The sequence below is a fragment of the Malaclemys terrapin genome, chromosome 15 (assembly GCF_027887155.1).
Source record: "Malaclemys terrapin pileata isolate rMalTer1 chromosome 15, rMalTer1.hap1, whole genome shotgun sequence".
In the NCBI taxonomy this organism is placed as follows: domain Eukaryota; kingdom Metazoa; phylum Chordata; order Testudines; family Emydidae; genus Malaclemys; species Malaclemys terrapin.
This window is the reverse complement of record NC_071519.1, coordinates 6,146,666-6,170,128: the sequence shown is the minus strand read 5'-3', so window position 1 is coordinate 6,170,128 and position 23,463 is coordinate 6,146,666. Positions and strand designations below refer to the sequence as shown.

Here is a 23,463-nt window from a genome sequence, read left to right as displayed (position 1 = left end):
GATATCCTGGGACCAACATGGCTACAACAACTCTTTCCCCTTTGTACCCCCTCCCACTCTCACCTCCTCCTCAGCTGAGACTGTCCCATGTGATGGGAAAATAAGGGTTCAGTCCTGTCTCTGGATTGGGGTCTTGCCAGCACTAACGGGAGTGAAAGCCTGTGTGCATTAATGACAGCAGCAGCAACTCTGGGACTCGGAGACATAGGGAGAAGAGATGGGAGTGAGCAGGTTATGTTTGTGCCGGGTGTGAGTTACTCATGTGGGAATTCTGCGCCACTGCGTACACACAGAATTCACGTCCAGTGCAGAATTTCTTTTTTGTATGAAGAAGATACATTCTGCCCGAGAAGTGCTGCAGTTCTGCCTTTCACCCACCAGAGGCCCCTGTGGCACCAGAACAGCCATCAGTCAGCTGGGTTCATCTTGGTGGGAAATTGTTGCCCTGAGCTATACCCCAAATGGAAAGAGAGTTAGTGGGTGTGACTTGGGAGAGTCCTGAGACACAGCTGCCTCTGGGGGTGGGGACAGGGTGGTCATTCTCTACTCGCAAGAGGGTGTGGAAGGAGCACAGGAGGAGCAAATGTCCCCTGTGGAGACTGCACAGTCCCAGGTTACCCAGTACCAGCCGCTTCTGCCCCCACCATACCCCAAACCTCTTCACCCCTCCAACTATCAGCTGTCAGTCTTCCCTCGCTGCTACCCCTTCCCGACTGGCAGAGAACCTCTAAGCTCTATCCCCTTCTCTTTGCTTCTGAAAGTTGCCTTGCCCAGGGCTTTGCTGCCTGTGTGAATGGAGAGGACAACTTTCTGCCAATGGCCTTCAGGACAGGTGCTGAGTTCACTGCAGTGCCCCTCGTCCCCTCTCCATTTCCCTTCTCGGCGTGCTGTCTGGGACGCCCTGCTTCCTGCTCCCCAGACCACCCGTTATCTACTCCATGTGCCAGGCTGCTGGCAGCCCCCAGTGAGAGGCCATCCAGCCCATCAATTGGTGCCCAACTGCTGGGCCTCAGGCCTTCTGGGGTGCACCTCTGTGAGTCCAATTTCCTCCTGCCCCAGGAGTGCTACAGGGACATGTCATTCTAGTGTGTCAGGGCTCAACCTTCTGGTTGAGACCTCGAGGCATTTTCTTTTTTGCTCGGGGTACCAGGTGAAACAGCAAAAGAACCAACTGTCAGCAAACAAGGATAAATAAAGTAATGAAAGAAAAGAAGTAGGGGGGACTGTGGACAGATCCCATCAGGAGAAGGGCTCCTTTTACCTCTGGGGGCCCTGGGAGCATCTCAGTCCCCTTCAAAGTTTACTGGGTCTCTAGTGGAAGTTTCAGCCTGCTCCCCCTTTGAGCTCCGAGGATCCCCACCCTCCCTCAGTGAAGGCCAGATCCCCAAATGCTTCCAGCCCTCTCTTTGGGGCTGGAGATGCTCCACAGATGGTTCCCTTCCCAGGGTGGCCTCCCTCTCAGTAGAGTAGGTCTCATCTGTTAACTCCTGCTTCAGTCCTGGCATGGTTTGCGGGTGTGGAGGGGCTGGGCCAGTCCAGACTAAATCAGCAGTGTAACCCCTTCTGTGCCAGCGTGGGGTTTATATAGCCCTTCACAGGCACCCAGACCCAGGGAATGGCCCCCTATCAGCCCCATGCCTGATGTGGTGGGGCGACCCACTGGCAGCATTGCCCTTGAAGATGCTGCTCCCACTCCCTCCCCTCCCCTTTTACTGCCACCACAATGCGTGTCACCTTCACTTCCTGAGGGGTGACCCCCAGAAGGTGTGTTTTGTTATCCCTTTCCCTACCCCCCCAGGATCCGTTGTGCACCCTATATCGTTCACCTCTGTCTCAGGATACAAGGAGGGTCATGGGGCGCAGGTCATTCTATGCTGGAGATTCATCATCACTGAAGGAGTGGCAGCCTTGACCGTCCTTGAAGGTTGCCAGGATGCTGATGTTCACTGGAGGAGAACTGGGGCTTGACTGAGTCCATAGACCATTTGGCCCATACGGTGTCATTGTAAAGCCTGCTCTGCATTGCTGCCAATTGCTGCTGGTGGCGTTGTGCCCGTAAGTCTCTGTAATGCTGTCTTCAGTGACTCGAGAGCACCAGCCTGAGGCAGACTGGTAAGAAGCAGGGAACAAACCCCAAATTGGCTGTGAGGTCTATATGTAGATTTCACCAACCAAGAGTCCAGTGTAAACGCTTCAGGCACTGTAACAGCATTAACATGGAATCACAGACAGCCCCTTTGGGTCATCCCATATATCTCACCAGGCAGGTGAGATTACCTTTGTGACAGATGGTCCCTTACACTAGGGGTTCTCAACCTTTTTCTTTCTGAGCCCCCCTCCCCCCCACACAACATGCTATAAAAACTCCATGGCCCACGTGGGCCTCAATAACTGGTTTTCTGCATACAAAAGCCAGGGCTGGTGTTAGGGGATAGCAAGCAGGGCAATTGCCTGGGGCCCCCATGCCACAGGGGCCCCCACAAAACTACATTGCTTAGGCTTTGGCTTCAGTCCCTGGTGGTGGGGCTCAGGGCCCTGCACTTCAGCCCCATGCGCTGGAACTTCAGCTTTCTGCCCTGGGCCTCGGCGAGTCTAATGCTGGTCTTGCTTGGCAGCCCACCTGGTAATTGCTCGTGGCCCCCCAGGGGTCCCCAGGCCCCTGGCTGAGAACCACTGCCTTACATCACAAATGACAGCAATGTTCAGGTTACTGCCAGTCCCAAAGAACCAGCCACTTCTTTAGGTCAATTGAATCTTAGATTTACCAACAAAGACAACACTTGTAGCCAGTCCTGTAATAACCTCTATTAAGATTTACTTAAAAGGAAATGAGAATTGTTTAAAAAATTAAAGCAGGTTAAAGCAGATACAGACGAGTTACAGTCTTAAATTTCAAAAGGTAATACAAGCTTCTATAATAAGCAAGCCCTACATATTATTTAGGACTAACCCCAGCTAAGCAGCTGGGGATCTCTTACTTATGCCTAGAAACTTTGCCCCCCAGAGTCTAAGCAGCATACAGATAATCAGTTAGTTCTGTATGGGTTTTTTTTTATCCCCTTCCTCCCATGTGCTCTTAGCTGCAAGCTCAGCTAATGGGAGGTCAAGAGCACAACAACAGTCTTTTGTCTTCTTTAACATCCCATAATAGTCTATCTGGTGTTGATGGACCTTTCCTGCCAGGCAGGATGTAATGCATTCTGTTGCCAATCAGCACTTCACCTAGGTCAAGTCTCTCTCCTGTCTGGTGATTTACATAGCCACAGAGGCTCACAATGCAACTAGTCAGATATTAATCCAGGCAGCAACTCAATAAAGCATTCAATAAAATCTAAACATATTCTAATAATTCTAATACCTTTTTTAACAATACTAACACAGGAAAGCCAGACTGATTCCAGCTATGCGTTTGTCCATGTTCAATTAAGACATGGGGGCTTTTGCAAGAGCTAACACCGCATCTGCCAGTGTCACAGGCAGGATGGGCAGGGATGGTGTCTTTAGCTAATGTGTGCCAGAAGCTGGGAATGGGTGACAGAGGATGGATCACTTGATGATTACCTGTTCTGTTCATTCCCTCTGAAGCACCTGGCATTGGCCACTGAGCTAGATGGACGACTGGTCTGATGCAGTGGGCCGTTCTTATGTTCACAGTCTCTATCAGGAGTATCTACTTATTTGGACTCACTGGGGAGCCACAGAAAGAAACCATGTGTGCTGAGGCAAGGAGGCCCAGTCTCAGAGCCCCCGGGGTCATGCTTGTCAAAAGCTAAAACTAGGCCCAGCCCATGAAAGGGGGCACTCCCAGGAGAGATTGTATAAAGTCTTTGAGAGATTGCACTTTGCTGATTGGGGTGTCAGTCCCCCCCCCCACTATATCCAAGGTAGGTTACCTCTTCTTGCCCAAGGTGACACTTTGCTGGGTTAGCTGTGAGGCCGGCTGCTCTAAGGGCTTGTAACACCCACACCAGATGGCATAGGTGGTCCTCCCAGTTGTTGCTGTAGACTACGATATCATCTATATATGCTGCTGCCTACTGGTCGTGGGGTTGTAAGACCTTATTCATCAAGCGCTGGAATGTAGCAGCAGCTCCGTGTAGCCCGAATGGCATGATTATAAATTGGAAGAGGCTGAAGGGTGTTGGAAAGGCTGTCTTCTCCCGGGAGTTTGGTGTGAGGGGGATCTGCCAGTATCCCTTGGTTAGATCTATGGTTGACAAGTACCTCGCTCCCCTGAGCCATTCCAGCAGTTCGTCCACCCGCGGTATCGGGTATGCGTCGAAGCGGGAGATGGCATTGACCTTTTGGAAGTCAATGCAAAACTGGGTAGTCCCATCTGGCTTTGGGGCTAGGACGATGGGGCTGCGCCACTCACTCGTCGATTCTTCCACGATCCCCATCTCCAGCATTGTCTCTAGCTCCTGTCGGACCGAATCCCACATTTTCCGGGGCAACGGTCTGTGGTTGTCTCTCACCTTCTGACCAGGGGTGGTGGTGATGTGATGACTCATCAGAGTCATTCATCCTGGGCGGGCAGCTAAGACATCAGGGAATTCCTCTACCAGTTGTTGTAGTTGTTCTCGCTGTACGGAGGTGAGGCCCGACCCTAGCGTCACCGGTCTTGGGTCTGGTGGGTCCCCTACTAGGGGCCCGAGTTCCGATTCTGGGGTGGACAGGCTGAGTCACATGGTAGCTAGGCATCTCCCTCCGTTGCCTCGGTAGTTGGACCTCGTAATCCACCGGCCCAACTCCCGAGAACTCGCGTCTCCTGGGCTTCCCAATCCTCCTTCAGGAGGTCCAAGATCGCCATGGGCTGCCTCCCGTACAGGAGTTCAAAGGGTGAGAACCCCGTCGAGGCCTGGGGTACCGCCCTTATGGCGAACAACAGGGCTGGCAACAGAGTATCCCAATGCACAGGGTCCTCCTCCATGAACTTTCTTAGCATAGATTTTAGGGTGCCATTGAAATAACAATGGCACCCTAAAACAGAACAAGGAGTAATGGTCTCAAGTTGCACTGGGGGAGGTCCAGGTTGGATATCAGGAAAAACTATTTCACTAGGAGGGTGGTGAAACACTGGAATGCGTTACCTAGGGAGGTGGTGGAGTCTCCTTCCTTGGAGGTTTTTAAGGCCCGGCTTGACAAAGCCCTGGCTGGGATGATTTAGCTGGGAATTGGTCCTGCTTTGAGCAGGGGGTTGGACTAGATGACCTCTTGAGGTCCCTTCCAACTCTGATATTCTATGATTCTATGATTCTATGAAACATTCCACAAGGCCAAAACTGACATCCGGAGCGTTCATATGTGGAGGAGGGTATCAGTTTGGAGGACACATTCGTGCCCTGGTCTGTCAGGATTTCCGCCGGTATCCCGACCCTAGCAAAAATCTTCACTAGTTCATTAGCAATTGCCGGCGCTGGCGCCTTTTTAGGGGAACGGCTTCAGGGTAGCGTGTCGCGTAGTCCACGATCACTAGGATGAAGCGATTCCTTGTCTTGCTTCTTTCAAGGGGGCCGACTAGGTCCAGCCCAATCCGCTCGAAGAGTACACCAACTACCGGCATGGGTACCAGGGGTGCCTTGGCTACCCCTTTCGGTCCCGCCAGCTGGCATTCCGGGAAAGATGTGCAATAGTCCCGAACCTCTCGGGGTATGCCCGGCTAGAAGAACCGGTGAGCCACCCTCTGTAGGATCTTCTCCCGCCCTAGGTGTCCTGCCCAGGGGTTTGTAGGAGGCCTTGCCGCAGCCTCCAGGGAACCAATAGCTGGCAGAACATCTCCTGAGTTTGGGGTTCCTGGGCTATCCGATATAGGTGATCCCACCATATCTCAAAGCGGGGGCCCTGTGGGGGTCGCAGATTCGGGTCTCCATTGGGGTCCGGTGGTGGCTTGTTCCCAGGCTCTACTTATGGTCGGGTCCTCCCTCTGCTCCTGTACAAAGTCCACGTCCCGCTCCAGTTCTGCCTGGACATCTTCCACCAAACGGGGCCTGGCTGTGGGACGAGTCGCGGGGGTCTCTTCTGGTGCCGAGGTCCCTTCTCCAGGGTCAATCCTTGGCACGCGTCCGAGCAGCCCCGCTCTCGGAGGCCTAAGCCTGTCCATTCGTGGGTCTGGCAGTTGGTACTTCTGGAGAACCTCCCCGAAGCCTGGCCAGTCTCGCCCCAGTACCACCAGGTAGGCTAACCTGGGGGCCACTCCCACCTGGAGGCCTCCTCCTGGCAGCATACTTCTAGCTTCACCCAGGCCACGGGGTTAGGCGGATGTCCCCATGTACACATTGTAAATGGATCAGGGGGCCTGAGAGATGGAGGTCCGGGACCAGCCCCTCCCATATGAGGGTCTGACTACACCCCGAGTCCACGAGGGCATTCGTGAGGGTCCCCTCGACCCGGACAGGGACCACCAGCTTTCCTGTTCCTCTCTTCTGGGCCCTTCATCCTGCGACCCAGGCTTGTCCGTAGTTGCAGTCCATAAATGGGCAATCCTGATGAAAATGCCCTTCCTGTCCGCACTCCCAGCCCCCCTCGGGCCTCGGCGGGTCCTGGGCCTCCGCCCAGGGGGCTCCCTTGCTCTCAGGGTTGTTGGTCCCTTCAGATCGGTGCCCAGGAGGCCTTGGCTCTAGGTTCAGGGAGTTTTGGAGGTGTGCAGCAGGCGCCTGTCGACGGTTCCTGTGGTCCCGACCCTTGGGGATTCCCTTTTCCTAGCCCACCCTTTCAACCGGAATTTCCTGCTACCCAGGTCGGCACCTCGGCCCCCTCAGCGGACAAGTAGTCCTCCATCATGGCCACCACCGCTGACAAGGTCGCTGGTCGATGCCGACATACCCAGGCCCTTCCTCACGGGGGCAGGATCTGAGTGAACTGTTCCAGTGCCACCATCTCCGCTACTTGTGGCCCCATCAAGCCTTCAAGGTTCAACCATTTCCAACAATGGTCTCGGATGCACTGGGCCACTGCCCAGGGCCAGGCCCAAGCAGGGTACTGTTCCTTGCAGAGGCTTTGACGATAGGTCTCTGGGCTAATACCGGAATGGTCCCATATGGCCGCCTTCACTCTGGGGTACTCTAGGGCCTCCCGGGGATAGAGGCTACGATAGGTGGCCTGGGTCTGTCCTATCAGATAGGGGGCTAGTAGGGTGGTCCAATGTACTGGGGGCCACCTGGCAGCAGTCGCTACCCATTCGAACATCACTAAGAAAGCCTCTGGGTCGTCTTCTGGCCCCATCTTAGTGAGGCATACCAGCAGTTCCCCCAAAATCTCCCTGGGTCCGGTCCCCGCAGGTATGGCAGCTGTGGCTCCCGCTGGGCGTAACAACGTGGCCATCTGCTGCACCATGCGCTCTTGTTGTGTCTGCTGCTGAACTGCTAATTCCTGGAGGAGCTGCTGCTGGTGCTTTTGGTGCTGGGTGGTGCAGCATCCACTTTAGGACCTTCTCCGTCTCCGTCATGAGGCTTGGCAGGGTTCCCCCGGTTTAACTTCCTTATGCTGGACCTTTCAACAGGCCCCTGGTTACAGGGCAGCACGGCCTAGTGGCCGGAGTCCATAGAGTTGCCCCTGTTACAGGGTAGCACGGCCTAGTGGCTGGAGTCCATAGAGTTGCCCCTGGTTACAGGGTAGCACGGCCTAGTGGCTGGAGTCCATAGAGTTGCCCTGGTTACACCGCCGTAGGGCCTTGCCACTGGCTCAGCGGGGAGATCCTACTAAAACATGCTGAGGCTTACCGGCAGCAAGGTACCAGTCCGTCACCCCTCCCGGGTAGCTTCCTACCATCTTGAGAGTTGGGGTCTCCCATGAATCTCCAGGATCTCCATGGGTCTCTGGGTCCATCGCCCCCTCAGGCTCCTCCCGCAGTAGGGGTTCATGCTGGCCAGGGGAAGCTTCAGTTCCCAGCAACGTCAAGGGTGGTGGCTGGTCCTCCACAGGAGCTTCCCAGTTAGGTACTTCCCCTGCAGCCACCAGCCCAGACTGAGCTGAGTTCCCTCCTTTTATACGCCCAGAGCATTTGGAGCATGCCCAGTACAAGCGGGGTGGGACTTCCGCCACCGGACTTCTGCCGGGGCTAATGCAGGGTGGGGCTGCCCTGTCACAGTCATGTTTTCTAGACTTTAATAATTTTTGTTGCTCTTCTCTGGACTTTCTCCAATTTGTCCACATCTTTCCTGAAATGTGGTGCCCAGAACTGGACACACTATTCCAGTTGAGACCTAATCAGCGCGGAGTAGAGTGGAAGAATTACTTCTTGCGTCTTGCTTATAATACTCCTGCTAAGATATCCCAGAATGATACTTGCTTTTTTTGCAATAGTGTAACACTGTTGACTCATATTTAGCTTGTTATCCACTATGACCCCCAGATCCCTTTCCGCAGCACTCCTTCCTAGGCAGTCATTTCCCATTTTGTATGTCTGCAACTTCCTAAGTGAAGTACTTTGATTTGTCCTTATTGAATTTCATCCTATATACTTCAGACCATTTCTCCAGTTTGTCCAGATCATTTTGAATTTCAATTCTATCCTCCAAAGCAGTTGCAGCCCCTCCCAGTTTGGTATCATCCGCAAACTTGATAAGTGTAACAGAGAGACTCTGCTACTGGGAGGGTTTCACCATGTCTCAGAGGGTTACACCCTGGTGGGAGGTGGCTAGGCCTGTACTGGAATAAGGTCACTCTGTGCTTCACAGTATGGCAGAACCTAGAATGTCCATTAGCAGGGGAAAATCCTGGGGGGAATCGACATGTGAAATGGACAAAAACCCCGTATGAATTCTCTCAAATTGCCCTTCTCGCCCTGGCAGGCTACAGAATAACATCCACGTTTTGCTCCAGATCATCCCATCCTCCCAAGGGGAAGGAAATGGCTGCAATGGAGCTGGCTCAGGTAAGGGATTATCAGGGAGCCAGTGGTGGGTTCTGCTTGGAGGGAGAGGAGCAGTAAATGCATAGGACAGTGGGAGCTGCTAGAGGTGGTGGGAGGCAGGAAATATCTCGGGTGGAGAAAGGGAGGGGACAGGATGTGACAAACCTGCTGAGACTTGTGTAATATAGAAGAACAGGAGTACTTGTGGCACCTTAGAGACTAACAAATTTATTAGAGCATAAGCTTTCGTGGACTACAGCCCACTTCTTCGGATGCATATAGAATGGAACATATAATGAGGAGATATATATACACACATACAGAGAGAGCATAAACAGGTGGGAGTTGTCTTACCAACTCTGAGAGGCCAATTAATTAAGAGAAAAAAAAAAAAAAAAAAACTTTTGAAGTGATAATCAAGCTAGCCGAGTACAGACAGTGTGATAAGAAGTGTGAGAGTACTTACAAGGGGAGATAGTCAACGTTTGTAATGGCTCAGCCATTCCCAGTCCTTATTCAAACCGGAGTTGATTGTGTCTAGTTTGCATATCAATTCTAGCTCTGTAGTCTCTCTTTGGAGTCTGTTTTTGAAGTTTTTCTGTTGTAATATAGCCACCCGCAGGTCTGTCACTGAATGACCAGACAGGTTAAAGTGTTCTCCCACTGGTTTTTGAGTATTTTGATTCCTGATGTCAGATTTGTGTCCATTAATTCTTTTGCGTAGAGACTGTCCGGTTTGGCCAATGTACATGGCAGAGGGGCATTGCTGGCACATGATGGCATAGATCACATTGGTAGATGTGCAGGTGAACGAGCCCCTGATGGTATGGCTGATGTGATTAGGTCCTATGATGATGTCACTTAAATAGATATGTGGACAGAGTTGGCATCGGGGTTTGTTACAAGGATAGGTTCCTGGGTTAGTGGTTTTGTTCAGTGATGTGTGGTTGCTGGTGAGTATTTGCTTTAGGTTGGGGGGTTGTCTGTAAGCGAGGACAGGTCTGTCTCCCAAGATCTGTGAGAGTAAAGGATCATCTTTCAGGATAGGTTGTAGATCTCTGATGATGCGCTGGAGAGGTTTTAGTTGGGGGCTGAAGGTGACAGCTAGTGGTGTTCTGTTATTTTCTTTGTTGGGCCTGTCTTGTAGGAGGTGACTTCTGGGTACTCGTCTGGCTCTGTCAATCTGTTTTTTCACTTCAGCAGGTGGGTATTGTAGTTTTAAGAATGCTTGATAGAGATCTTGTAGGTGCTTGTCTCTATCCGAGGGATTGGAGCAAATGCGGTTATATCTTAGAGCTTGGCTGTAGACAATGGATCGTGTGGTGTGTCCTGGATGGAAGCTGGAGGCATGTAGGTAAGTGTAGCGGTCAGTAGGTTTCCGGTATAGGGTGGTATTGATGTGACCATCGCTTATTAGCACAGTAGTGTCCAGGAAATGGACCGCTTGTGTGGATTGATCTAGGCTGAGGTTGATGGTGGGATGGAAATTATTGAAATCATGGTGAAATTCCTCAAGGGCTTCTTTTCCATGGGTCCAGATAATGAAGATGTCATCAATGTAGCGCAAGTAGAGTAGGGGCGTTAGGGGACGAGAGCTAAGGAAGCGTTGTTCTAAGTCAGCCATAAAAATGTTGGCATATTGTGGGGCCATGCGGGTACCCATAGCAGTGCCGCTGACTTGAAGGTATATATTGTCCCCAAATGTGAAATAGTTGTGGGTGAGGACAAAATCACAAAGTTCAGCCACCAGGTTAGCTGTGACATTATCAGGGATACTGTTCCTGATAGCTTGTAGTCCATCTTTGTGTGGAATATTGGTGTAGAGGGCTTCTACGTCCATAGTGGCCAGGATGGTGTTTTCTGGAAGATCACCGATGGATTGTAGTTTCCTCAGGAAGTCAGTGGTGTCTCGAAGATAGCTGGGAGTGCTGGTAGCGTAGGGTCTTAGGACAGAGTCTACATAACCAGACAAGCCTGATGTTAGGGTGCCAATGCCTGAGATGATGGGGCGTCCAGGATATCCAGGTTTATGGATCTTGGGTAGCAAATAGAATACCCCTGGTCGGGGTTCTAGGCATGTGTCTGTACGGATTTGTTCCTGTGCTTTGTCAGGGAGTTTTTTTAGCAGATGGTGTAGTTTCTTTAGGTAATCCTCAGTGGGATCAGAGGATAATGGCCTGTAGAATGTGGTGTTAGAGAGCTGTCTAGCAGCCTCCTGGTCATATTCCAATTTATTCATGATGACGACAGCACCTCCTTTGTCAGCCTTTTTGATTATGATGTCAGGGTTGTTTCTGAGGCTGTAGATGGCGTTGTGTTCAGCATGGCTGAGGTTATGTGGCAAGTGATGTTGCTTTTCCACAATTTCAGCCTTTGCACGTCGACGGAAGCAATCTATGTAGAAATCCAGTCTGTTGTTTCGACCGTCCGGAGGAGTCCATGCAGAATCCTTTTTTTTGTAGTGCTGGTAGGGAGGATTCTGTGGGTTAGTATGCTGTTCAGAGGTATGTTGGAAATATTCTTTGAGTCGGAGACGTCGAAAGTAGGATTCTAGGTCACCGCAGAACTGTATCATATTCATGGGTCTGGAGGGACAAAAGGAGAGGCCCCGAGATAGGACAGACTCTTCTGCTGGGCTAAGAGTATAGCTGGAAAGATTAACAATATTGCTGGGTGGGTTAAGGGAACTACTGTTGTGGCTGCTTGTGGCATGTAGCAGTTTAGATAGTTTAGTGTCCTTTTTCCTTTGTAGAGAGGCAAAGTTTGTCTTGTAAATGGCTTGTCTAGTTTTTGTAAAGTCTATCCATGAGGAAGTTTGTGTGGAAGGTTGGTTTCTTATGAGAGTATCCAGTTCTGAGAGCTCATTCTTAATCTTTCCCTGTAAGTGTAAGTACTCTCACACTTCTTATCACACTGTCTGTACTCGGCTAGCTTGATTATCACTTCAAAAGTTTTTTTTTTTTTTTTTTTTTTTCTCTTAATTAATTGGCCTCTCAGAGTTGGTAAGACAACTCCCACCTGTTTATGCTCTCTCTGTATGTGTGTATATATATCTCCTCATTATATGTTCCATTCTATATGCATCCGAAGAAGTGGGCTGTAGTCCACGAAAGCTTATGCTCTAATAAATTTGTTAGTCTCTAAGGTGCCACAAGTACTCCTGTTCTTCTTTTTGCGGATACAGACTAACACGGCTGTTACTCTGAAACTTATGTAATATAGGGTGTGATGGGTTGTCACCCCAGGGTGCAGACTGGGGGGCTTCTGGGAACTGCTGTGCCCTCTAACACGCAAGCTCGGCTGGCCCTTTTCACACTGCTTTGCTGGAGATTTAGCCTTGTTATCACCCAACAGGACAGCAGGTGGCGCCATGCATCCAACTAAGCTACCCGAGTGCTTTACCTAAGCCACTCAAGGATAGATAGAAGACAACAGCCAGTTTCCCAGCGTTAAGTGGTAACAAACAGATCAAAGCAGATAAATAACCAAAAACTCAAACCAAGCCTAACATACTAGATGGGTAGAATTTGAATTAGCAATTTCTCACCCTGACTGATGATAGAAGCAGTCCACCAAGTTTCCATACACAAGCTAGAAATCCCTTTACCCTGGGACCAACACTTCCCCTAGTTCAGTCTTTGTTCCTCAGATGCTTCCAGGAGTTCTCTTGTCTGGGGAATGAGGCGAAGAGATGATGACACCAGTAGTGTAGGTAGCGGGGTGCAGGGGAAGCAGCCGCTTCCCCCGCCTTTCCAAAAGCGGCTGGAGGAGTGGGGGGGCGTGGCATGAGGCCTGCATCCCAGTCGCCGTGGCCGGAGGAGTGAGGCAGGGGCGCGGCATGCGGCCTGCAGCACGGCCCGGCAGCCGCAGCCGGAGGAACGAGGGGGAGGATGCAGCATGCGGCCTGCAGCGCTGCCCAGCAACCGCGGCCGGAGCAGCAACGGGCAGCGCAGGCTGGTGGCCCACAGGCTGCCGCCACCAGGCTCCTCGTGCTTGTCCTGGGCCAGAGGAGCGAGGGGAGGGGTGCAGGCTGGCAGCCTGCAGCGCGGCCAGCAGCCATGGGGGGGGGTGGGCACTGCTGGAGGAGCGGGACGGGGCACGGCATGCGGCTCGGCAGCCGCGGCCGGACCAGCGAGGGGGTGGCGCAGACTGCTGCTGCTGCCGGGCTCCCCGTGCTTGTCCTGGGCTAGTTAGCAGGTAAGGAAGAAAGCACAGGCGATGCTGAAGAGGAGGCTGGGACAGTCCCAGCAGGGTGTGCAGCGCCGAGGGACCCCGCCAGCCACTCTTGCCCTGCTGGCCCCAGGGGCTGCTCTGGCTGTAGGAGAGCAGGAGCGAGAGGAAAAAGGTGGCCAGGGCGCCGAGGCTGAGCAGAGCCCTGGGGGAGGCGGTGGGGAGCAGCAGCAGGGAGAGGAAGCCCCTGGGGGGGTCCTGCCTGAGGGAGATCATGCTGCTCTTCACGTAGCCATTCCGCAAGCTCTCTGGGCCGCTCCCAGGGCGGGCGAGGGGGCAGCCACCCCGCCGCCATCCTGCGGCGGCTGCTGGGGGAGTTTGCTAGGTCCATGCTGGGAGGCGGCGGTGGCTTCTCTCTCTTTCCCCATGGTGGTCTGGGGAGAGCGTGGGTCTAGTCAGCTCCTTCTCCTCCTGCCTACTGCTTTCCCCCTCTCAGTTGCCCACCTCCACAGTGCGGCCGGCAGCCATGGGGGGGCGGCGGGCATGGCTGGAGGAGCGGGGGGCACAGCATGGTGGCCGGCAGCTGCAGCCGGAGGAGCAAGGGGGGGCACGGGGGTGGCACGACAGGGCCGGAGGAGTCATGGGGGTGAGGGGCGGTGCGGCTGGAGGAGGAGCCAAGGGGGCATGGCCAGAGGAGGAGCCAAGGGGGGCACCTTTTTTATGTTTGCTCCCCCTCCTCTTAGAAGCTGGCTACGCCACTGGATGACACACCTCACCTTATGTAGCTTTTCCATATAGCAGGAACCCTTTGTTCTAAACTAAGTTCCCAGTCCAGTTTGTGGAAAAATACAGGTACCAAAATGGAGTTCATTGTGATGTGGTCTGGTCACATGCCCTAGCATGCCCTGCTGAGTCATAGTAGCCATGACTCATAGGCTGGCTGAAACATTCACAGGAAGGCTAAGCTCTTCCATGGTCCATTGTCTTTGTTGATGAGCCATCAGCACTGTCTGGCTTCTTCATTGTTGTACCTGAAAGGCTAGTTGTGGGTGTTACCCAGACTAAGCACATTTGAAAGACAGATACATAGTCCATATCCATAACTTCAGATACAAACATGATCCATGCACAAAGATAGGATAATCCTATTCAGCAAATCATAACTTTTCCAGTGACACCGCACATGACTCATCTTGTACAAAATGCCTCATAATTATATCCTAATCATATAATCCTACCACCATGCTGAATATGGGGTGTAGTGTCAGATAGGTCCTAATTTCAAGGCACAGGAGTTGGGAATGGAACTTCCCCTCTTTGTGGAACAGGAAATAAGCCTCCAGCCAGGACTGGGAAAACTTCCTAGACTCCCAATGCTGGAACCTGAATCTACTGACACTTCAGTAGTTAGCACCACCCCCAATCTTTGTGGCAACTGCAAACTTTATCAGTGATGATTTTATATTTTCTTCTAGGTCATTGATAAGAATGTTAAATAGCTCAGGGCCAAGAACCAATCCTTGCGGAAACCCGCTAGAAAGAAATCAACTCGACCATGCTTCCCTATTTAAAATCCCAGTTTTTAATCTATTTAATGTATGCTGTATGTATTTTGTATCTTTCTAGTCAACATATTGTGCTGAACCAACTCACATGCCTTACAGAAGTCTAGGTATATTACATCAATACTATTAGCTGCAACCAAACTTTTGATCTCATCCAATAAGGATATCTTGTTAGTTTGATAGGATCTATTATGTCTAAACCTTTTTAATAGGTACTAATTATATTACCCTCCTTTAATTCTTTATTAATGAAATCCAGTATCGGCTGCTCCATTCTCTTGCCCAGTATCGATTTCAGACTAACACTCTTGTAATTAGCTGGGTCATCTCTTTTATACTTTTTAAATATTGGCACAGCATTAGCTTTATTCCAGTCTTATGAAATTTCCCCAGTGTTCCAAGTCCTAATTAAAATCAACATTAACAGTCCACCACGCTCCTCCACCAGGTCTTTCAAAACTCTAGTTATCTGGACCCGCTGATTTAAACACATCTAACTTTAATAGCTGCTGTTTAATGTGCTCGTAAGTTACTGTTGGAATGGAAAGAGTGTCAGCGTCAACATCTTATGATATGAGTTACATCATCTGTTTTTCTCCAAATCCAGGACAGAAATATTTATTGAACACTTTTACCTCTTCTGCATTATTTTTGATAAATCTGCCATTTCCATCTAGTAATTTACCACTACCATTGTTAGGACTAATTTTGTACTTAATGTACTTTTTAAAACTTCCTTCTTATTTTCATTGGTTGATAATTGATTTCTGATAGCTTCCCTTACCAACTTTCTACAATTCTGACCTTCTAACTTATATTCTTTACTATTGAATTCCCCTTTCTTCCATATATTTTATTTGGAGAATGTTGGGATTTCTACCAGGGAGCCACCAGCAGGGTCCAGAGACAGCCCCATCTCCTGTATCATGCTCTGGCTAGTAGGTATGTGATAAATGTGAAGATGCTGCTTCCGTCTTTCAGCCGGGAGACACAAAGGTTCTCTCTTTCTACCCTCTGATGTCTCCTGGCTGCTCTAGGCAAGGTTGGGTGGAACTCTGTTAATATGTGCCTCCCGGAGCTTCCATTTACCTGGTGCTGCTGTTCCGTGAATAGTGGGGTTGTGAGTGGGGCAGCAGGTACTGAGTTTTAGACTCTTTCTCTTTCAGGGGCTGGTGACTTTCGAGGAGGTGGCTGTGTATTTCACCAAGGAGGAACGGGCTCTGCTGGACCCTGTTCAGAAAGCCCTCTACAGAGACGTCATGCAGGAGAACTATGAGACGGTGGTCTTGCTGGGTAAGGAGTCCTGTCCCCTGGGTTATTAGAAGTTGTGAGTTCTCTAAAGAACCTGAGTAGTAATAACTTTATACCTTTATTCGTCATACAAGTTTTGACAAGTTTCCTTGCCCCCCCCCCCCCCTTTTTGCCTTATCTCCCATACACTAGTATCATTTTTCGACATGTGCTTTTTCGGTGCTGTCATTATAAAATTGCATTGAATGTATCCTTATTGGCTACATTAGTAACTACATTAATAACTGTAGCTTTCATGCCTTTTCCTCATTTTAAGAGGAAAATATGCCGCCTGTAGAATTCTAAATTAAGTAAATAGGTGTATGACTCATGCATAGCTTGTGTGACAGTCTGATGAGCTCCTCTTTCGATAGGAGATGCATCTGAAGAAGTGAAGTTTTTTACCCACGAAAGCTGATGCCCAAATAAATCTGTTAATCTTTAAGGTGCCACCACTAGAATGCTTGTTGTTTTTGATAGGAGAGTGTATAATGTTGACATTCAGAACCCCATGGGTGAAGGGAGAACAGAGCTGTGGGAGGGGAGGAGAAGGGGGGAGTAGATAATTCTGGGGTGCCAGGACATGGGGAGGGTGTGTGCAGGATTAGAGCTAAGAAGCAGCAGGGAGGGATGAGGTAGTGAGAGATGAGGCGGGAACACAAGAAGTTCCCAAGGTGCCGGGAGGTGGTGGCAGCTGAGAGTAATGGGAAGAAGGGGAGGGGAGTGTGGAGGAAGGGCACCCAGGAAGTGGGCTGGGTGGGTCAGTGGGAGGGAAGAGAGGTTTAGGGATCTGAAGCTGTGGGGGATCCCAGACCTTTAACCCTGATTCCCTACCCAAGCTTTAGAGCCTACACTCAAGTTTTATTTCTGTTCAGTTTTGCTTCATTATATATTTTCCCCCCAAATATTATTATTTTAACTGTTGACCTCCTTTTCCCACTCATTACCCTCCTCCCCATATAACGTCCCCAACTCTATGCACAGCGACCCTGGTCACCGATCCGGAGTCCTTGCTGCATTCCTCCCTCCCATAGCAGGGCCCCTACCCAGGCACAAATGGGCACTTTATTGATGATGTCACAGGGTGCTAGTGTAGCCTGTACAATTTTTACACCTATAAGATTACGTATTGGGGTACAGCTTACCCTTGTACATGGCTACTCAAAGTTAATTGAGAAGATGAAATTTGGTGAAACACACAGAAACTTGATTTAATACAGACAGTTATAATTGAAATCATAGGCAAGGATCAATACACGTAACGATTAGACTAAGTATAGTAAAGAGGGTCTTGCACTGTGCATACCTACAAGTTATGTACACCGTTGGAAACAAAGATCGAGGGGCAAGGGAGACCATCAGAAGGGAGGCCCTGCTTCAGTTTACACTGTCTCAGGGACTTGACAAAATGAAAAAATGGTCGCAAGAAGAGGTAATTTATCCATTTTATTATGGTAATAGGATGGCTATATACCAGATCTGCTCCTTTACTCTGATTACAATGTCAATAGCTGCCCCAACCCATATGTGGCTTTTGGGAAATCCATAATTAAGCATCAAGCATTAATACTCATGATTTACATCACTTAGTTATTAATAATTCCAATATATGAATGTGATCCAACTGCTGAGATACTGCATAGCAACCTAATTGCTAAAGCCCGCCCCAAACTTCCTTCTTTCAGAATCCTGTGGCGTATTGCACCTGTTTGTGGTTCCTCGTTAGTCTCTCAAAATGACGGTGGAAAATATCTGACCTGGGATTCTCTCCTTAGACCTATTCAGGTAAATCCTAGACTTCAGCATAATCACTCCCACAAAGCCTCAACCTAATATAAGGCCCTTAACTGTAGCAAGCTTTGGCTACGTTTATACTACCGCAGTCAGTCGACCTATGCTGCGCAACTCCAGCTGCGTGAATAAAGTAGCTGGAGTCAGCATAACTTAGGTAGAGTTACCACAGGGTGTACGCTGCAGGGGATCGACTTACTTTACTCTTCTCATCTGGGTAGAGTACAGGGGTCGACTGGAGAGTGATCTGCAGTCGATTTAGTGGGTGTTTACTACACCCGCTAAATCGACCACAGGTGGATCGATCTCAGAGCGTCGATCCCGGCTGTAGTGTAGACCTGCATCACCTCCTTGCCCCTCCACGCATGTTCCAAGCTAATAAGCAATACTCTGATAATGACATTTTACCTCTAGTGAGTATAAAATTGCCCACAAGACATGGTGGTCATAGATGTTAAATCAGGTTTGGGTCAGCAGGAGTGAGAGTTTGGAGAGTCTTGTCCCCCCTCTCCCCATCTGCAGCAGCCACAATCTGTCTTCTCTCCAGGCTCCTTGGATCTTTGAGCCTGTCCCTCCTGAGGTTGCATGGCCCAGTTCTTGTTTCTTACAGTCTCCTTTTCTGGAAGAATTAGAGGCTGTTGTTCCTGAATTTTAGTGTTTAATTCCCCAGCCTTCTCCACACATTGAGGGAGTTTAATTCTCCCTCCCATTACACCTGAGTCACTAGATTTCCTAATTCCCCAAAATGTGCTTTTGCAATGTCACAGTTTTGGGTTAGCTAAGTCTTTGACCTGCCTCCATGGTCTGCTCAAGGAATGCCCTGTCAGATATCAGGCCTCTAGCCAGCCCCTCTCTATGGGTAGGGACCCACATGTCTCTCCTTTTTGACCAGGGTTTGAGGATTGCAGCTTGTCCTCCTCTGTGTTCACTGGACTAACTTCCAGTTCCTGTGCTTTGCTTTCTCTCCAAGGGCTGTGAGCAGTGTGTGTGTGTGATAGAGGTGGGAATTTTGGTGATACTTGTATGATGCCAATACACACTTCAGTTTCCCTCTGTGATTGGTATTGCTATGATCATAACGAGCAAGAGACATGAGGTGTTTTGTCATGTGTCTGTCATGGGGTGATATGAATGGGTCATTAAGGACTGGCTGGGGCCAATCTACATCAATGGAATACCCGACAGAGACAAGGGAATAATTGTCACCTGTCCCTAGGAGGATCTCCACTTGGCTGAGTGAAGCATATATGGACTCGTTATGTTTTTGAGCTCGCAGATGCAGGGAGCTCTACTGGAGCAAAGACAAATGAACAGTCACAGTGAAAGGAAACCAAAGTATTTTCTACAGCATCATGACACAAGGACATTGGCCAATATGGACTATATTGTCTTTTTGCTTCCCTGTGCTAATCTAAGGACTTTCCAATGCTGTGTTTTAGTTGACTAATAAACGCTGCTATGTTTTAATAGCCTGCCCAGTGTCACAGCAAAAACTTGCTCTGTGCATTGACTGAGGAACAGTCTCTGAACAGGAGTGTAGTTCTGCTGGACCTGCTGGCAGAGCTCACTCACAGGTTGAAATAGGGGTGTTGAAGCCAGAGACTCAATCTCAGGTGTTGAAGCTACATGGTCTATCCTTGTGGAAGAGTGGGACCCCTTGGGGGTCTAGTGCACTCAAGGGGCACTTACCAAGGACTGTTTAAAAGCCAGGGCATTGCACAGATCCTATTGATCTATGACAGTGTCAGTGCGCCTTCTGGAGAAAAGATATAAAACAAGAAAAGCATCTAAATGCATATTTGCCATTGCCCCCTCATCAGTCCTCTTGGGAATCACTGATTGTTTCCAAAGTGTATTAAAGCCTTCCTTAAAAGCTTATCTCTTAGTTATCAGGTCATGTCAGTTTGTAGCCCCAAAAGACCCCCCCAGTCAGTTCAAACTCAGCTGTTTCTCCCCAAAAAGTCTGTCTTCAGTTTCCTCAAAGAGGTAAAATCAGTCCCTGCCCCGTTCTTCATGGGGCAAAGCTTCAAAAGACGGAGATCTGCATAACCAGCTTTAGGATCTGGCATTCATCACCCCTTAGTGAGACCAGATTGCACAGGAAATCCATCCCTCAACCCTTCCCGGTATCATCTGGCCCATCTCAGCATCATAGTCGGTGAAGTATTCATGCTTTCAAGGGCTGGCTCAAATATACAGATAACAGTCATAACTAGGACCAGTGTTTGCTGGAAAAGAAAACAGAGTAATTGACAAATATGAGAAATATATAATCCTTTACAACATGAAAGTGCATTGGGGGAAGGGGACAGGAGCCAGCTGTATGAGGGAGGTGGGGCCCAGACACTGTGCATTGAGAGCCTAGAGCCAGCTGTGTGCTGGGGATACTGGGCATGAACCAGCTGTGTGCAGGGGAGAGGTGCTATGGACGCAGCCGAGAGCTGGTGCGAGCGCCGTCTGCTCCTCAGCATGATGAGGGAGCCTGATGTCCCACTGCCAGGTGCCCCTCCTACCCAGGGGAAGCTCCACGGTGGTTTTGCTGAGCCCAGACTTCTATGAGGAGGGAAGAAATTGGCAGCAAATCTCAACCGCATCGAGCCTCTGCCCTACACTCTGCGGAGGAGTCAGGTGTCTCTGGGCAGAAATCTGGGGGGTTGCGACCCTGCATGCCCCACCCACCCTCTGATCAGAAATTCCAGATATGAAGGGTGATTCCAGAAATGAAGAATAGTTTTGGGGAAAAAATGCAGTAATAGCAGCAATTTCTGGAAAACAATGGCCCTAGTCATAACATTAAATATGACAATCTCAAGATGTATGCCTGTGTTCATCAGATCTGTCACTCTGCCTTCACATAGTTCACTCTGCTGGTGGGTTCTACCCCTTCCCCCATTCTGTGTCTGTCTTGTCTATTTAGACTGTAAATTCTTCAGGGCATGGGGCATCTACTATTCTCTGTTTGTACCTTGCCTAGCACAATGGGGACCTACTGTTAGTTGGCCCTTAGGCACTATGGTAATGCTTATGATTTATAATAATAATAACTCTCCTGCCACTTTGAGCCAAGGAAGCTGTCCTTGGGACGTTACTGCTTAAAAAAACAAATGGAGATATACCTATCTCATAGAGCTGGAAGGTCATTGAGTCCAGTCCCCTCCCTTCACTAGCAGGACCAGGTACTGATTTTGCCCCAGATCCCTAAGAGGCCCCCTCAAGGATCGAACCCTGGGTTTAGCAGGCCAATGCTCAAACCACTGAGCTATCCCTCCCCCCTGAGCTGGGGTTAAAACCATGGACTATTCTTTGTGACAAGTATCCCACACATTCCACTGACCTCCCTTGTTTTCTTTGCCTGGGGTAGGGTTTCCAGTTTCCAAACCTGATGTGATCTCGCAGCTGGAATGAGGGGAAGAGCTGTGGGTCCCAGACCTCCATGGCGCTGAGAAAAAAGTGCTCCTGAGAGCTGCCTGCACAGGTGAGGAATTGGTTAAACCAAGTCAAAAACTGTCCGTGAATACAGGAAACATTTGGGATGCCCTACAAAGACCTTGTGAGCTCTCCAAGTTCAAGATTGTTCCCTGCAGATGTGGAATCATTAGGCAGATGTCACTCATGGCTCCCCTCTACCCTGACTGACAACTGGCAGCAGGTCCTTCCCCTATCTCACTTTCCCCTGAGAGTTATGGTGCAATGAGGACCCAGAACTGATCCCTTCCTCTCTGTCCTCTGGGGAAAGGTTTGGGGATAATCAGCTCCTGATAAGTTTGATCTCTCCTGCACATATTTTGGTTTGTTCATCCCTTTTTCCGTTCCCCTCTCTGAGATTTCCTTTCTCTCCGGTGCAGGCAGTGACCTATGTCTGGATTCTCTCTGTCTCCCATCAGGTGTTGGGATGGTGAGTGAGAACGAGGAGAAACCCCAGCAGGAAGATACTGAGCAAGTATTACCCCATGGGATGTTATCAGGAAGATCGAAAGGGAATGATTCCAGGAGTTGTGCACTCCCAGAAAAACCAAAAGCCTGTGAGAGTCAGCGCAGGCCAGCAGAAAACTTCAGTAGCCACTCAGACCTTATTACACACAAGAGAATCAACTTGGAAGAGACACACTACACATGCCATGAGTGCGGGAAAAGCTTCAATCAGAGCTCTGCGCTTCTCACACATCAGAGAATCCACCTGGGTGAGAAACCTTACAGAGGCTCTGAGTGTGGGAAACACTTCAGTAAGAGCTCAAACCTTATCAGACATAGGAGAATCCACACAGGTGAGAAACCTTATGGATGCCAGGAGTGCGGGAAAAGCTTTAGTCTGCACTCCTACGTTATCAGACATAGGAGAATTCACACAGGAGAGAAACCCTACACGTGCTTTGAGTGCGGGAAACGCTTCAATCAGAGTTCAAGCCTTATCAGACATCGGAGAATGCACACAGGTGAGAAACCTTATGGATGCTCTGAGTTTGGGAAAAGCTTCAATCAGAGCTCAAGCCTTATTATACATCAGAAGATCCACATAGGAGAAAAGCCCTACACATGCTCTGAGTTTGGGAAATGCTTCATTGATAGTTCAAAGCTCATCGTACATCAGAGAATTCATACAGAAGAGATGCCCTATACGTGCTCTGAGTGTGGGAAAAGCTTTAGTCGGCACTCGGTCCTTATCTCATATTGCAGAATCCACACAGGAGAGAAACTCTGCACATGCTCTGAGTGTGGGAAATGCTTCAGTTATAGCTCAACCTTCATCTCACATCAGCAAATCCACGCAGAAGAGACGCCCTACACATGCTCTGAGTGTGGGAAAAGCTTCGGTTATAGCTAATACCTTACCACAGATCAGAGAATCCACATGGATGAGAAACCTTATGGATGCTCTGAGTGTGGGAAACACTTAAATCGGAGCTCAAGCCTTATTAAACATCAGAAAATCCACATGAGAGAGAACTATAATAAATGCCTTGACTAGGGCTGGCCAAAGATTTTTTTTTTAATCACATTTGCTAATTCTCACATAGTGATCTTTGCACCATCTTCACCGTGGTCTCTCCGCACCCCAGATGAGTTGCCTGATTCTGCCTTTTGCTGCTTACCCTTCTTTGGGGTCAGTCCTGTGAACTTTTCTATCAACTTCTTTCCTTTTGAGTTGTAGGAGCATGTGACCCTCCTGCCAGGAATGTTCATCAGCTCTAGGTGGGGGAGAGAGGAAAATATGCTGCCTGTAGAATTCTAAATTGAGTAAATAGGTGTATGACTCATGCATGGCTTGTGTGACAGTGAGATGAGCTCCTTTGAAAGGAGAGCGTATAATGTTGCTAATCAAGAACCTACGGGTGAAGGGAGAACAGAGCTGTGGGAGGGGAGAAGAAGGGGGGAGGAGATAATTCTGGGGTGCCAGAATATGGGGAGGGTGTATGCAGGGTTAGAACTAAGAACCATCAGGGAGGGATGAGGTAGTGAGAGACAAGGAGAGAATACAAGAAGCTGCCAAGGTAACGGGAGGTGGTAACGACTGAGAGTAATGGGAAGAAGGGGAGGGGAGTGTGGAGTAAGGGCACCCCAGGTAGTGGGCTGGGTGGGTCAGTGGGAGGGAGGAGAGGTTTGGGGATCTAGAGCTGCGGGGCATCACAGACCTTTAACCCCGAATCCCTACCGAAGCCTTGTTACTTTAGAGCCTACACTCCAGTACTATTTCTGTTCAGTTTCACTTCATTATACATTTTCCCCCTAAATATTATTATTTCAACTCTTGACCTCCATCTCCCATTCATTACCCCCTCCCCATATAACTTCCCCATC

At 49.6% G+C, this 23,463-nt stretch overlaps 1 protein-coding gene across 3 annotated transcripts in view; it reads left to right on the top strand.

The window, feature by feature from the left end:
• Positions 1-22,939, top strand: part of LOC128823083 (zinc finger protein 239-like) — a 33,185-nt gene extending 10,246 nt beyond the window's left edge. The window contains exons 2-6 of one of the 3 annotated variants that reach the window (XM_054005168.1): positions 8,790-8,872; positions 15,753-15,879; positions 17,562-17,661; positions 21,029-21,142; positions 21,552-22,939. In XM_054005168.1, the coding sequence (XP_053861143.1) occupies positions 21,560-22,489 (930 nt within the window). In that variant the 5' untranslated portion in view covers positions 8,790-8,872; positions 15,753-15,879; positions 17,562-17,661; positions 21,029-21,142; positions 21,552-21,559 and the 3' untranslated portion in view covers positions 22,490-22,939. Of the gene's footprint in view, positions 1-8,789; positions 8,873-15,752; positions 15,880-17,561; positions 17,662-21,028; positions 21,143-21,512 lie in introns of all 3 variants that reach the window. The other 2 variants (XM_054005169.1, XM_054005170.1) reach the window with 2 other exon arrangements.
• The last annotated feature ends 524 nt before the right edge of the window (positions 22,940-23,463 follow it).